Consider the following 15287-nt stretch of genomic DNA (forward strand, 5'->3'; position numbering starts at 1 on the left):
CTATGATTAAATGTGTACAGTAATTTTTTTAAACAAGATTTTATAAGCATTTTATAAGATTCATTAATTAAAAAAAAGTGTAATTGTGTGAAATATTTGTATACTCACTAAAAAAAGTCAGTATTTCAACAAGTGTCATATATAGAGAAAAAATATGAAATTAATGTAGTATTATGACCTGCCAACAACTTCACAGAGCAATCAAGTAAGTGTGACATTTCATCACCAAAGCTGATTTTTTTTCTTTTCTTTTTATTTTGAATGGTTTGAAGCTGTTTATTGCCATTTTGTCTTTATTAATGACCCAGACTCGGCTTTTTTTTTTTAGGAGGGCGGGGGGTGTTTATTTTCAAAGAAAAGCAAAAAGAATTTCAAGAGACGATAAAAAAAGATCTTTTAAAAATCTGTACTATCAATAAATACTTGAATACACGGAGGCATGCAGATATATATTTTCAAGACGTCTGCATTGACACGTTGCTTATTTTTATCATCATCATTATTGCACGTCTGCTGCGAGGTCCGAGTACAAACTCTGTCAAACTTTCAAAAAGTCATCACAAAAGCAGACTATCACTATTAAAAATGAAATAAAAACATAGTTATCTCTCTGGGAAAACAAATAGTCGGGGAGAAGTTTTACTTTCTCCGTCTGGAGTCAATATTATGTTGTTAGCGCTAGGATGCTAACGCTAAGCTAATCTTCCGCTAACCTCTGCTACGCTAGCTAGTCGGAATGATACTTTTGACACATTTCATACACGAGGGGATGGATGTCAAAAAACAGTCAAATGTCACACACACAACACATCAATATATATGTAAAAAAAATGGAAAAATAGCGGGAAAACTTAAAGCAGACAAAACACTGGAATCAGTGTAAAGGCAGTTGAGGAGCAGCCATGTTTGTGTGACTTATAACGTACGATAATAAAACTCAACAACTGAACTTGCTATTTTTTTTTTAAAGTTGGCTGATTAAATTAGGCCCAAAATTTGCATATTGTTCCAATATGAGCTCCGAAACATTTTTTTTTTTTTTTTTTTAAAGTCTGATTAAAATGAGCTACAAATATTGGATATTGTTGCTGAAACTGAGTTCTGGCAATTTTGTATTGTGACTTTAAAACAGATAATAAAACTCACACCCAAAAGTTGTGTATTCCTCTTTAAAAAAAAAAAAAAAAGAGGTCCAGAACTTGTGTATCATGGCTTTAAAATGTTTAAAACTGACCTCCAGAACTTGGTTATTATTTTTTGTAAATTCATACAAAATGGAGCGCCCCCCTCAGGCCGCTCTCAATACTGCACTCTCCGTGGCAGTTGCCATTCAGCCCACAAAAGACAAAAGTTGAGGGGAAAAAAAAAATGTAATTTTCTAGTATTAGATGGTGGAATAAAAAACATTTAAAACACCAAACACACATACTTGGGAGTAGGGCCCCAATCAGTGCCAATATATATATATTTTTTTCTTTTGGTGATGTCGATATTTGGCAGAATAAGACTATGATAACTGATTATTATTTTTTAAAATATATTATGAATAAAATAACTTTTTTTTGGGTGGGGGTGTATTTTAACGCTTTTACAATAACGATATAAATCACAGGGAGAAGATTTGACCTTTACAATATTTTGCCCTTTCCTATTTTAACTTTACAACAAAGAGGAAAAAATTGACATTTTTTTTTGTTAACACTTTGTCTCCGTGTAGAAAAAAATAATAATAATAATAAATTTTAAGAAGGCTCATATTATCGGTCAGGCCCTGCGTGTGTGATGTGCATTTCCATGTGGACCTCTTTTAAAGGAACAGTACAGAATGGTAAATGTCAAGTTACACAGGTGACAAAAATGCGTGTAGAGGTCCATTTGTACAAAACCCACTTGGAATACAAAAAGTGTTCGTTTTTGTCCAAATTGCACCCCCCCAAAAAAAAAAATGCCGCAGGTCTGGCACAGCGCTTCAGTTCTCCCAGTCGGCGCAGGGCAGCCCCTCGTCCTCCGACTCGGACTCGGGCGACGCCTCCTTGATCCTGCGCAGCGCCTCGTGGATGCTGCGCGTCAGCGCGTCGGCCGAGTGCGCGAAGCGCTCGGCGCGGCGCGGGCGCTCGGGCGGGGCGCGCACCTGCCGGAGGCGCACGCCCTGCCGGATCTGCGCCAGGATGTTCTCGCCGTCGTCGTCCGGGTCGGGCCCCAGGACGCGCAGCTCGGCCTTGCGCAGGTGGAAGCTGCCGCGCTTCAGGGACGCCAGGACCTCGTCCATAGGGGAGCTCGCTGTAGGGACAAATAGCGGAATCCAAAAATGTACAAATAATGAGGTTTTTACGGAGGTTGCATCATGTTAATGGACTTTCAGTTCACCGATTTTATAAGCTCGACTGCGTAAAAAAGCGGCAAACAATGGAGGAACGGGTTGCCGGCGTCTCTCACCTCTCCTCCACTGGGTGGCGTCCTCGGCCGACGTCTTCCTCAGCTTCTTCCTGGCTGTCAGCAGTTGGCTGCTGTCGAAGAAGCGCGGCGAGACCGGAGACAGGGGGAGGGACGCGGGCTCAGGATCGCATCGCAACTCCAGGCACGGCTCAATGGATGCGGGCGGCGGAGGGGGAGGAGGGGGGAGCGGAGGCGGCGGAGGAGGGGGCAGCTGAGGGGTTCCTTGCAGGGTGAGAACGGACGTCGGCAGGGAGAGGAACGGCGAAGGCGAGTCCAGGTTCTCCGGGTGGGCGGCAGGTAAGGACTCGTAGGCGTCTCCCGGAGGAGGGACCGAGAGTTTCGGCAAGTCCGAGATGACGCAGTCGGTCTGGACGCCGGCTGCCTGCGTGCAGGGAGTCTGACCCGCTCTCCGCCGGGTCTGAAGCAGCCTAAGACGACTGGACTTCAGGGTCACGTGACCCGGATAACGCTGAGCGGACACAGGAGCAAGAGCTCAAGGAAGCATTTTGACAGGAGCAAGCGCACGAGGACGCATTTCAAACACCAAACGACACAAGGACTGCTTGACACGGGCGCAAGAACAACGAATCATTTGGCCCCCGTGAGAGGATTTGACACAATCGTGGGGGGACGCATATCAGGGAAAGGGCAAGGTCACTTTTTTTTTTTCCAAGTGGACAAAAACCAAGCAATCGAAACTACCTGATTGAGGCTGCGAAGTCGGTCCAGAGTCCTTTGCCTCTCCAGACTGACTCGTGCATTCCGCTCCGCTTCCTCTTCCTCCGTCTCCCGCACCTGTAGCGCAAAGCACCAACCGTCCCATTTCAGTTCCAGTTCATCAGGAAGCTCGGTTCTGTCTGTCATACCTGCAGCGACGAGGCGAGGACGCCCTGACGCTCTCCAATCTTCTGCTTGTGATTGGAGATGCAGATTTCCTGTTCCGGGACGAGTAAAACCATTTCGTTAAGTGGTTCTCCAACTTTATGGGTCTGAAGCAGAGTTTCTCAGAAATAGTGGCCAGTAGTCACCTTCTTGTTTTTGAGGTAGACTTTTTTGGTGTTGATGCGTCCCCTGCGGGCTTCCAGCTGCCGAGTCCTCTGCCGCAGGACCCCCAGTTCTTCCTCACCCCGTAGCGGCGGCAGAGGCGGGGGGCCGGCCGGGTCCTCTGGCCCCTCCATGGCGTCAGGGCTCTCGAAGGCGTCGTAGTACACCACCTCATCCTGCCTCTCTGGAAGGAAAACCAAAACGTCGGTCCTATTTTCAACAAGTGCGTTTTGGACCCAAGGACTCAAGCGTTTGGTGGGCAAAGGTGCACGGGATCTTGACACAAGGGTGCGACGATCCGACGGCGGTCGTTGCGGTCTCACCTGTGATCTGTCTGCGCAGGCTCTGCAGTTGCGCCGTGAGCAGCAGCTCTTCGCAGCGCAGAACCTCGGCCTGGATGTCGTACAGCTGCAGCTGGAGTTCGTAGTACAGCGCCTCCAGCTGGTCCAGGTGCAGCATGGCGTCCTCGCCACCCTGAAGGCTCCGCATCTGTCGGGGGTGAGAGAAGAGAACACCCACTGGTGAGGCTCTTGTGATTCGATATTCAAGCGCTAATACTTTTCCACCTTCAATGGGTAGTATATAGTAAAGTATATATTCTATAGTATATATAAAAATATACACAACCTCGTTTATTGCGGGGTAAATGCTTCGCTGCATTCACTTGACAGTCGTGTCATTCGAATGAGAACGAATCAAGATCAAATTTAAGATTCATTATTTTCCCCACGTGTATCAGCAAGTACCGTAATTTCTTTCTTTTTTCCCACAGTTTATGCGGTGATGCGGCTAATTTGTGCATTTTTTTTCTAACGGGCGCAAGGGGGGCACTCGACCGGAAAAGTTAAGAGTAACACTGGTGGAATATATGTGCCGGGGAAGGGACTTTTTACCGGTCTGGCCTTGTTAGCGCTGCACTAGCGTCTTACTGCCGTGTCTCAGTGATTTTTAGCGGTATGCTTTTTTTTTGTTTTTAACCGGCCCTGTTAGCGCGGCGCGAGTATTAGCGTGGCGGTAACGTTAAACTCTCTTGTTTACTGTCTTTCTTTGTAAATATCTCGTGTTTCAATGTGGGCACTTGCGGCTTTTACACAGCCGCGGCGTACGTATGTACCAAATGGTATTTCCTTTACAAATGTACCCGGTGAGGCTTATAACCAGGTGCGCTCTGTAGACCGGGATTTACGGTCAACTTACAAAGGACGTTATGAGGTATTTAATAATAATAATAAAAGCACGTTTTTGGTGTTGGAACTCGAGACTGCACCTCCTCCTTGAGGCCGTGCTTCCTCTGCTCGAGGCAGATTTCCTTGGCCCGCATCAGCTGCAACGTTTCTTTGGAGACGGAGTACTGCAGCCTCTCCATGCGCTCCACCGCCGCCGCCCACGCCGACTTGCCCAGCCTCCTTTGGTCGGCGCGCATGCGCTCGTACAGTGCTGAAACGCGCGTCGTAAAATATCTTAAAGTGCGAGTACGACAACGGATCACAGCGGGACGGGGCGTCCCCCTCAAATTGGTCCACCTTTCTGCCCCCGATTGGTGGTTTCGAAAAACTTGACCGTCAGGTCCTGGATGGCGAGGACGGCGGCGTGCGCTTTCTTCTGCCACTCCTCGTCCTCCCTTTTCAGGCCGTCCACCCGGCGAGGGCCCAGGCGCTCCGTCTCCAGCGAGATCTGAATGGGGGGGTGGGGGGGGGATTAGCAAGGTAGGAGTCAGCCAGGTGTAATGTAAACAGCCGACATCAGATGGCGCCAAAGGTTAGAAAGAGGTTCCGCGTGTGGACTAAAAACAGACAATGAGTACACAGTTTTGCCTCACTACTAACATGTAGTTGTCCTCATAGTATGCCAAAATATCCTCCTCGTGAGGAAAAACCATACCTGAACATGGCCCTAAGGAGTAAACGCTTTCCCACAGACCAGCGCCCCCCTCCCCCAACAAGGCCTCAACCTCGCCTGACACGCGTTAAAACGAACAAAACGGCCACGGGGTGAACCGCCAGCTACTTGCTAAACGTAAAGCAGATGTGTATTTGTGTACAGTCTGGCGTGGGCAGCCGGGGCCGGCGCACGTGAGTGCGCAAAAGTAGCGCCGAGTTGGGAACAAGCGAGGTGGGGGGAAACGGTAGGGGGAGATGACATCACTGGCCAGAAACGTGCGCGACGTCCAAACTACCGAGAACACAAAGATGTCTCTGTGTATTGTGGCTGTCATATGGGCTGGGCCACGTGGCCTTCAAATCTCACGTTTGGGGGGAAAAAAAAGAAAAAAGAAAAAAAAAGATTTAATTTCAATCTGATCCTCTTATAGCACGGGTGTCAAACTCAAGGCCCGGGGGGCCAGACCCGGCCCGCCGCATGATTTTTTTTTGTGTGGCCCGCGAAGGAAAATCGTCGACGTCAGAATCCGGGATTCTGGTGATAATCTGTAACAAAATATCAAATTGTCACATCATAAATGATAAAGTTGAGATATTGCAAGCGTTTTTGTGTTACCAAACATGACCCATAGTTGGAAAACCCACTATGCTTGATTTCTGATTCAAAACTAGTTCATCTGTAAATATTAGGTGAAAGATTTTCATGGATTCAAATAAATACTGCGTATACTGACATACAATCAAAACATGTTCCCATAGCTTTTCTACCGTTGTGAACTGATTGATCAAGAAATGTGACATTAGCAAACGATAATAACGGAAGAAAAGATTTTGATTTTCAAACGTGGGGAGTAGAAGCAAAAAGCAAAGCACAGAGACTTGAACAATACACTCCACTACAGTTACAAAGTATTTGTACTTTGTCACATTCCACCAATTCATAGAGCACGGGTGCCAAAGTCAAGGCCCGGGGGGTAGATCCGGCCCGCCGCGTGATTTTATGTGGCCCGTGAAGGCAAATTATGAGTATCAACATCCATGATTTTTGTTAAAATCTGTACTAAAATTCCAAACTGTCACATCATAAATGACAACGTTGAGATATCGCAAGCAATATTGTGGACCCAAACATCAAAAATAGTTCAAAACCCCCATTACCCTTGATTTCTGATTCCAAAACTAGCTCATAAATTTCACGTGTAAATATGATGAGGCGGTTAAAGATTTTCATAACGGGGAAATCGTAACTACAATGTGGCCCGCGACAAAGGTCTTGAAAGGAAAAGCATATTAGGCTAATCAAAACAATTTAAAATACTCTGTGAGAATGTAATAATAAGAAAATCAAAACGATTAACATAGGTGGACACACAAACAAAGAGATCAGTTAAAAAAAAAAACAACAACCTTAATCCTCGCAGCGGGGCGCAAAGCAGACCCCCTGCGGCTGAGCTACCAGTATTTAGCCAGGTCCCAGCCACGAGGTGTTTACGCGCCGTCGGCCGTGTTACGAACGTTCGCTGGTTATCACGTTTTAGGGAAGCTAGAAAAGTCCCATTGCCTTCTTCAAATGTTAACGTGACAACTCACTGCGCAATATCTCATAATGAAGAGTTTTTACTTTAACTGCCATCTTGTGGCATCTACTGGTAATTACAAAGTGGCAGTTCTTGGGCCGGGAACTCATTCGTCAGACGCAAACGTCCGACGTCTTCGCATTCATTCTCCCGTTAGCAAAAAGGAAAAAGCCACTCGCGGTGCTTAAAATAACGCCTAACCCACAACCGTCGCACCAGCTAGCGACGCAACGCAGACCCGTCGCCGGGAAAAGAAGGAGTGCTCGTTCCCGCCGCTAATCACCAAAATGGCGCCTCTCTTATCTCGCGCAAGGGGACGCGAGCTTGATTATTTTTAGCTAAGATAAGCAGCCGTCCAAAATTTTGAAAAACAGCAGACATCCAGGCCAGCGCTGTACTTTTTCTTTAGTTTTGTCCATCACTTATTCCCAAAAATGAACCAAATCTGTTACGATTTGTTGTCAAATGTTAAAACGTTTTTTTGCATTACAGTTCACTTCTTTGTAAACTCGCATTTACGACGAATAAAGAAAGCTAAAACATTACCTGCCGAGTCGCTCAATGGACAGACTAGCTAACGAGCTAACCGAGTCTAAACTCTCGTTCACCGCCACCCACGTCACTCACCGGGCCGGGCGTCGAACGAGAGGCTGGCGTCCCCAAGTGGACAAAAGTAGTACCTGCACCTCACATGCGTCGTTACAGTTAATAAGGCCTTATTACATTCATCTATCCATCCATTTTCTTTGCCGCTTATCCTCACGAGGGTCGCGGGGAGTGCTGGAGCCTATCTCAGCTGTCAACGGCCAGGAGGCGGGGCAAACCCTGAACTGGTCGCCAGCCAATCGCAGGGCACACAGAGACAAACAGCCACACTTATTACATCCAATAATGCCTTATTATTCAAATGTATGGATGAGACCATACCCGTCGCCGTGACAACCACACCCATAACAGACTAGTCACAGGATCTCGCATGGTCATGTCTAATTCATGATGTGATCCACCTTTTGCCTCCATTGCCACCTGTCCCACTCTGCATTTTAAAAGTCAGCCCCCCCCCCCAAAAAAAAAAAAAACTAATAAAATGTTAAAACTATAATGGGGAAACATTTTCTCTCACTTTATATGACCATAATCTTAACAATGATACCCAGCAGGTGAGATCCGTTTACAACTGCGTTTAAAAAAAAAATAATAATAATAATAACCTCAACGTGGGTAGTTTTGCTTTGAGGTTTTACTCTGGGACAGACCGCGACTAAGCCCCGAAACAGATGGCGACCGGACCCGGAAGCGTCACCTTAATCTGCTGTCGCCGGAGCGTAGCCAGCTCCCGCATGTCCCTGAAGGGCTGCAGCAGGTAGTGGTAGAGCTGCGTGGCGGCCTCCAGCACGTGGCCGTACGCCTCGTCCTCCTCGCCGTAGACCCGCAGCAGGTCCACCATGCTGTCCAGGCCCCGGTGCTTGTCCAACACCTGCCGGCAAAACGCAAACGTCTCAACGGGAAAAAGATCCCGTTCGTGTGATTGGAGAAGAGCGCGAGCTCGACTGATGTTTTACCAAATTCCGATCCATACTTTTTTTTTTTTTTTTTAGCCATAGTTAACACACCGTAATTCCCGGCCTACAGAGCACACCTGTTTATAAGCCTCTGTTACACAGTTTCGTGCTAGCATGGCGCTAGCGTGAGCTAGCATTAAACTCTTTCTTTGTACCGTGGCTTATAACCAGGTGCGCTAACACTAGCGACGCATCACCGCATAAACCACAGGGTTGAAAGCATATGAAAAAAAGTCACGACTTGCAGGCTGGAAATTACGGTAATTTAAAAATGAAATTGTTCCCTTTTAAGATAAAAAAAAAGAGAGAGAGAGAGAGAGAGAAGAGAGAGAGAGAGAGAGAGAGAGATAGAGAGAGAGAGAGAGAGAGAGAGAGAGGAGAGAGAGAGAGAGAGAGAGAGAGAGAGAGAGAGAGAGAGAGAGAGAGACACACACACACACACACCACACACACACACACACACACACACTAGCTCAGTAGTTAGAGCACTGGTTTGGTAAACCAGGGGTTGGGGGTTCGTATCCCACTGGGGCCTCCGCTCCCTGAGAAGGGTTGCATCAGGAAGGGCATCCGGCGTAAAAATTGTGCCAAACATGTCTATGCGTTCATCTGAGATGACAAGCCGAAAGAAACACACACATATATATATATATATATTATATATATATATATATATATATATATATATATATATGGGTATTCCATGTATTTTTGTTCAATTTGGTCAAGCTATATATATTTTTTATTTATTTTCACCATTTTTGTTGTTCTTTTTAGTTAAATCTTGTTTTTAATTATTTCTATGAAAACCAACATTTTCACCATTTTTACTGTTCTTTTTAGTTAAGTTTGCTTTTAATTATTTATCATAACCAACATTTTCATCATTTTTTACTGTTCTTTTTAGTAAAAATGTTGTTGAAAAATTATTTTTATCATCACCATTTTTGCAATGACATTGCCCATCCAATACAAAACAAAAACAGCAAAGGCATCGATGTCTCCACTGCCATTACTACGACTACGAGTACTACTACTACTCCACACTCGTGTGTTGATCTGCACTAAGCGCTCTGGCCGCACATTCCCTTTAATCCCAGATTAGGGCGGGCCGGATTTATGATTGGGATTTGAGCCACTTTTCAAATTCAGCCAGTTTGTGCCTGTTATAGTTGTAATCATAAAGTTTTGATTTATTTTTTTTTCCTTTTCTGAAGGGCAAATATTACAAACGTGGAAGAGAGGCGCTTTTATGAGCAGCGGGCCGGGCCGAGGGGCTCAAACAGTGAACCATTCAGGCGGGTAACACTGCTCCTACTGTTTACGGGCCTGCGTGGTCTCCATGGCAACCACTTTCCGTGTGTGTTTGTAAGGGGAATGCTGGACACAACAGTCGGGTTGAGGACTCTCACTGTGGGTCATAAGCAAACGCTAGCGATTCAAGTGGGAAAACTATGAAAAAAATCATAAAAAATTCAAAGAACCGGTACCTTTTGACGGCACGGTACATTTCGCCTTTTTATTAACTCGTCCAGTGGTTTGACGCCAAGAAAAACAAAATGGAGTCCGAGCCTCAGCCCATTTTGTGCGCGCAGCCTCACGTGCTGAATATAGCAGCGACGGGGCTCTGCTTGTAATTACAGAACCGCGTTACGCCAGCAGCAGCACCAGCAGGAAACCAGTCGTCAACGAGCCGCTCTACCAGTTTGCTCAGACAGAACCGGGCCCGCCGCTCCCGTCCCGCCGGCGAGCTCTGCGGAAAACAACACGCGCGGCCCGTTCGCCGGGTCGGCTCCGGCGGACCAAACGGCCGAGCCCTAAAGGCGACGTGTCGCCGGGCAGGTTTGCGGCTTGTTGCTAGGCAGAATTGACAAAGGGTTCATATTTTAATAATTTTAAATAATTAAAAAAAAAAACAACAACTTTGGTTAGCAAACGTCAGACACTTTAAACATTTTTTTTCACAAGAATGAAATACAATTTCGTGCCTATTTTTGTAAAACAGAAAATTAAATACAGTAATCCCTCTTTTTTCACGCACCACAAAGTAGGGGTAAACGGTGTTTTAATTTTAATTTTTGATTCATAGGTCCGTGTCGTCTTGCTGGGGATGGCACATTATTTTTATTTATTTATTGGGTCAGAAATCCGCAGTGCACCGAATCCGCGGTAGGTGATCCGCGAAGTAGAGAGGGATTACTTTATTCCCAAAAATGTTTTCATAAACATAAAAGACATTATCCTCAATTAACCGAGCGCACGTTTGTGAATAAAGTAAATTACGTGTTCAATTAACGTAACCTTGCGGCTCTTGTGAGGATAAGCGGCTAGGAAAATGGACGGATGGATAATTATATTGCAGTACGTTTTTTCCCCCTTAAGCAAGGAGATAAACGTCAACAGTCGACGACGGGCATTTGATCCGGCGATATTCCCGAAGCCTTTCTGTGACTCCTCCAGTCCCCGAGAACGTTCAACCCCCGCAAACATTTGCGACGTGCGAGGCGGACTTGCTCACCGCACGCTCCGCCCGTGGCCTCGAGCTCCGCGATCAATATCTGCTCTGGTCGGCGGTCAATATTTGACGAAAGTGCCCCGCCCCCCTCCCCCTCGCGTCCCACGGTGAAACGCGTCTGAGATTTCAAGCGGCGTCGCCGAGATTGCGAGCCGAGGCCAAAGTTCACTGACGCCGGACTCGCTCGGCACACTTCTCCAAATATTTGTTCGCGCTATCGGGAAAACAACTCGGTTGTGTCGCAAGGGGAGCGCAAGTAACGCCCTGCTTGGGCTTATTTGAGCAGACATTTTGGTTATTTCAGGAGCTCTTAGTGACAATGACAAGAGGAGGAGGAAATGATATCATATTTATTCATATCCGTGATATCCTTCAATAGAATCCAACACAATGACTGAAAATAATTTGCAAAGTCACAAAAGCTTGGGTGTGATAACGTGACATAATAATTATACGGTGACGGTCCTGTGCCATTTTTTTTTTTTTTTCCCCCAAGCCAAATATTATTACTTTTTTAATCTTATGTACTATTTACCAGTAATATTTTTACACGCTTATTTTAAAAAAGAACAATTAGTTAAAAATATTTTTTAAATGAATAAAAGGCACTCTGTATGAAATTCAACTTTTAACAATAAAATGTAGTTTTTAATTGCAGTAAAAAATATGTAAAAAAAAGAAAACACTGTGAAAAATAATTTTAAACGAAGCACTGCTCCAAAAGGAAACTTAAAAACTTAATTGGGGTTTTCTTAAAATTCAGACAAAAAAAACCCCAAAACCATTTCTTTTAACAATGTAAGTTTTTTTTACACCAAAATAAATAACTTGTTTTGTTATGTCAGCAAAAAAAAGTTCATTTCCACAAAAAAATACTTTTCACTGCTCAAAATGAACTTTTGATCCCCCAAAATCTTACTTATGACAAAAAATGAGCAATGAATTTACTGTAAAAATTAGTTTAGTTTGAAATTAAGAAACTATTGTAAAAATATGGTCAACTAGAAAATGAGTTACCCACCGAAATATTACTTTTATCTTAAAGATGATGATGTTTATTTAAAGATTAAAGCAAAATAAAAATGTTTTTACTATAGGAGTTCAATTTAAAAAAAAAAAAAAACCAAAACACTTATTGCCACCGATAAAGAAACTTTTTTTTTTTTTTATTTTTACGTCGGGTAGGCGTGAAAGAAGCCTGGCTGTGACAATCAGGTTTGTAAACAAACTGAAATGATAAAAGATCCCTGTAGGTGGTGCCGTCGCACCGCTTTGGATTTAATAAGCGCCCAGTTTTCGAGTTGAGAATAACGATTCGGGTGTGAATCTCGGCTTTTCGCATCCATTGACAGGAAGTGGAACGCCAAAATATGGCAAGACATCAGCGTGGCTCATGGCGTACTTCTTGGCTGTATTACTGCGTAGAAACGACTACGTTATCATACAAAGCCCTTACTCGTGTGCGTGTTTTATGCTTTGAGGTGTCACAAAAGCAAACGAATGACAATCCACGTCGCTGTTCTGCTTTTTTTTTCACAAAAACTTTTTTCTCCGCTTATTGGCCTGAAACAAGTAAAACTAATTGTTAGCTAATCATTGATGTAAGATGAGTGCTACTTAAACAGTTACAGCGCACAACATTGTCAGTTTTGAAAAATGAGTCAAAACGATCTAGAACGACTCCCGACATGAACGTTGCTGACGTTCAACGTGTTGAGTTGACAATTTATTTTTTTTTTTTTTTTAATGGGAGGGTGTAAGCGGTTGAAAGGCTGCGCTAGCGACGGAAACCAGCAACCCTGAGCTACTCCCATTCGAATACCACAACAGGGTGGATTATTATTATTTTTTTTGTTGATAAACCGTTCGTCAACTCTTGCCAGGAAGAGTCGAATCGCGAGAGGCGGGGGAGTCGTTCCGTTTGCGCTTCCTGGGAGGACGTCAGTGGCCGCTGTAACTTGAGCTGTAATTGTCCTCTTTTGTCTCGGGTAACACCCTCGCAACGGCGGCGCGGTCGGGTTACAGGCGCGGGGGGGAAAGTGCGGCAACAGATGGGAGGTGACTTGGGGGGGGGTGGAATGATGGGATAAAGGAAGAGGAGGAGATTTTGGAACAATTGGAAAAAAGTGAACAACTCTCTGTGGATCGCGGTGTAAAGCGTTGACACCCTCTTCCATCTCTACCCCCCTCCAAAAAAAAAACATGAATATGCCTCAACGATGAACACGTGTCGGTCAAAACACAACACAATGGGAAGGGGGGCACTTTTATCCGAGGTGAGACTTAGGGCAGGAAGTGCTGCGGCAAAGTAGAGACTGCGGAGTGTAAACAAATCCGCCCACCCCCCCACCCAGTGAAAACCAGTTGAGCTAAGAATAGTAACTTGTCGGGCAAGAAACAAGAAATAACGTCAAAGTACAAGTTGCAGTCACTCAAAACGACTTGATATTATGCCGAATCAGTAAAAAGTACAAGAAATGTGTACCTGGAAGTACAAAAAGTATCGAGCCAACCAATCAAAGTACAAGATATTGCAACTGGTAATAAGCAGGGTACTACTACCTTTTATTACCTGGTCTTATCAGGTACTGTTTGAAGTATCTTGGCTATCAAAGCACAAGATATTGCGACCGGTAATAAACAGGGAACTACTTTTTAGTACCTGGACTTATCAGGTACTGTTTGAAGTACCTTGGCTGACCGGTCCGAACAAGTACACTAGTAGTCTTGTCGAACAAGGGACTAGAATTAATACCCAATTTGTCAAAGTTCCAAGTCAGTGGAGGTAATACCTGATAGTTCAAGGTAGTAAGTAGAATGTAGTAAATCAAGGTTGAACTTGGTGTAAAGTGTACTCTGACCTCCTGCAAGCGCCTCTTTGCTCTGTCCAGGCCGTCCTCGTAGCCGTTCCTCCGCAGCTCGCTCAGACTCTCGTAGTACTCGTCGGTGTCGTCGCTGTCTGTGAACAGAACCTGCGAGAAGATTTTCCAGCCGCAGGTGTCCAGCGCGTGGCCCAGGTACACCTGCAGCTGGTAGCACAGCGCCTCCGTCTCGCCCTCCGACAAGGCGGCCGAGCCGCCGAAGAGCACCGACCACACGCCGGACGGCTCCTCCGGGAAGGCCGGCAGGCAGGGCTCCAGATCGGCGTTGACCGCGCACAGTTGGAGGTGAGCCGCCCGGAGCTCGTGGAAGGAGAAGAGGCCGGCCCAGCTGAAGTCCTGGCGGCCGCCCGCCTCGCTGTCCTCCGCCGGGGAGAGCGGGGCCTCCTCGGGCTCTTCCGGGTCCCAACTGTCAACTTTTTCCTTCGGCCGAACTTTCGCCGGACGACCGCCGTCCTGCTTCGACGCCACGCCGGGCAGCCCGTCGTCGGCGGCCGGGCTCCAGTCGAGCAGCGGGTCCAGGAAGGTGGTCCGCCTTTGTACCGTCCGGTTGTGGCAGGTTATGGCGAACTTTCCCTCGATGTCGTTCCAGGCCACGATGAAAGCGAATTTGTGCCGCTCCTTCTCGTCGAACGCTTTGGGCCGGACGGACACCCAGCCGGACTCCAGGTTGTCCTCCATGGCGAAGGACATGGCGAAGCCGAAGATGGAGACCCGCGACGGGAAGCTGTCGAAGCTAAGTGCTAATGCTAAGTAGCTGGAGAAGTTCAATGGGAAACACGCTAGCGGGGACGGTTAGCACGAAACGAGCGGCCGAAACAAAGGCTCACGTCTCGGTCCGCCGGACTCGCGAGCTGGCGGCGGTCCGGAACGAAGGCAGGTCCGAACGAGGGGCATCCAGCCGGCTGTCATGACACCCTCGTCTCGCTGGCTTCCTCTGAATCTTTCCTTTTTTAAAAAAATTATTATTATTATTATTATTTTCTCGTTCTTTTTTTTCCGTTTGATGTGTCCGCGACGACGACGACGACGATGAATCGGCTCAGCTCAGTCACGTGTCAGCTTGTGTTTACAAGCTGAGCGCTTGCACGACAAATCAGGGGAGGTCCGCTGCGTTCAGGGACCCATCCGGAAAAAAAAAAAAAATCGTGCATGCATAGACTCACTGAGTCGATGAAATTAGTACAACCAAAGTACTTAGAAATATTTTACTACTCGGTCCGTCAAGGTGTTAGAATCGGTATTTGATAAGGTTCTCGAATCGTATCCGCTCAATCGGTTTGTTTCCAAGGCGAGCGCGTGCATGTTAAATCCGAACGACTGCTGCCGCGTTCAGGAACATCAAGGAAAATTCATACATTTCTTATTTACTTTCAATTAAATTGGTTTCGGGT

General features: G+C 46.0%; 1 protein-coding gene across 1 annotated transcript; it reads right to left on the bottom strand.

The window, feature by feature from the left end:
- Nucleotides 1–430: 430 nt before the first annotated feature.
- On the bottom strand, nt 431–14586 carry jmy (junction mediating and regulatory protein, p53 cofactor). Its single transcript, XM_061847553.1, has 10 exons — nt 13876–14586; nt 8241–8414; nt 5004–5154; nt 4748–4917; nt 3804–3969; nt 3465–3664; nt 3303–3371; nt 3139–3231; nt 2437–2905; nt 431–2280 (listed from the first exon to the last, which is right to left on the bottom strand). Exons 1-10 carry the CDS (start codon nt 14584–14586, stop codon nt 1970–1972), a joined length of 2514 nt encoding a protein of 837 aa, XP_061703537.1. The 3' UTR covers nt 431–1969.
- Nucleotides 14587–15287: the final 701 nt, after the last annotated feature.

Source organism: Syngnathoides biaculeatus, chromosome 17 (assembly GCF_019802595.1).
Source record: "Syngnathoides biaculeatus isolate LvHL_M chromosome 17, ASM1980259v1, whole genome shotgun sequence".
Classification (NCBI taxonomy): Eukaryota; Metazoa; Chordata; class Actinopteri; order Syngnathiformes; family Syngnathidae; genus Syngnathoides; species Syngnathoides biaculeatus.

Excerpts from the sequence above, each read along its gene's own strand:
- jmy (XM_061847553.1), bottom strand. The coding sequence starts at position 14,586 with ATGTCCTTCGCCATGGAGGACAACCTGGAGTCCGGCTGGGTGTCCGTC. Across the intron at positions 5,155-8,240 it reads TCCGGCGACAGCAGATTAAG|ATCTCGCTGGAGACGGAGCG; the intron begins GTGACGCTTCCG and ends CCCCCCATTCAG. Across the intron at positions 3,665-3,803 it reads CCTGCGCAGACAGATCACAG|AGAGGCAGGATGAGGTGGTG; the intron begins GTGAGACCGCAA and ends TTTTCCTTCCAG.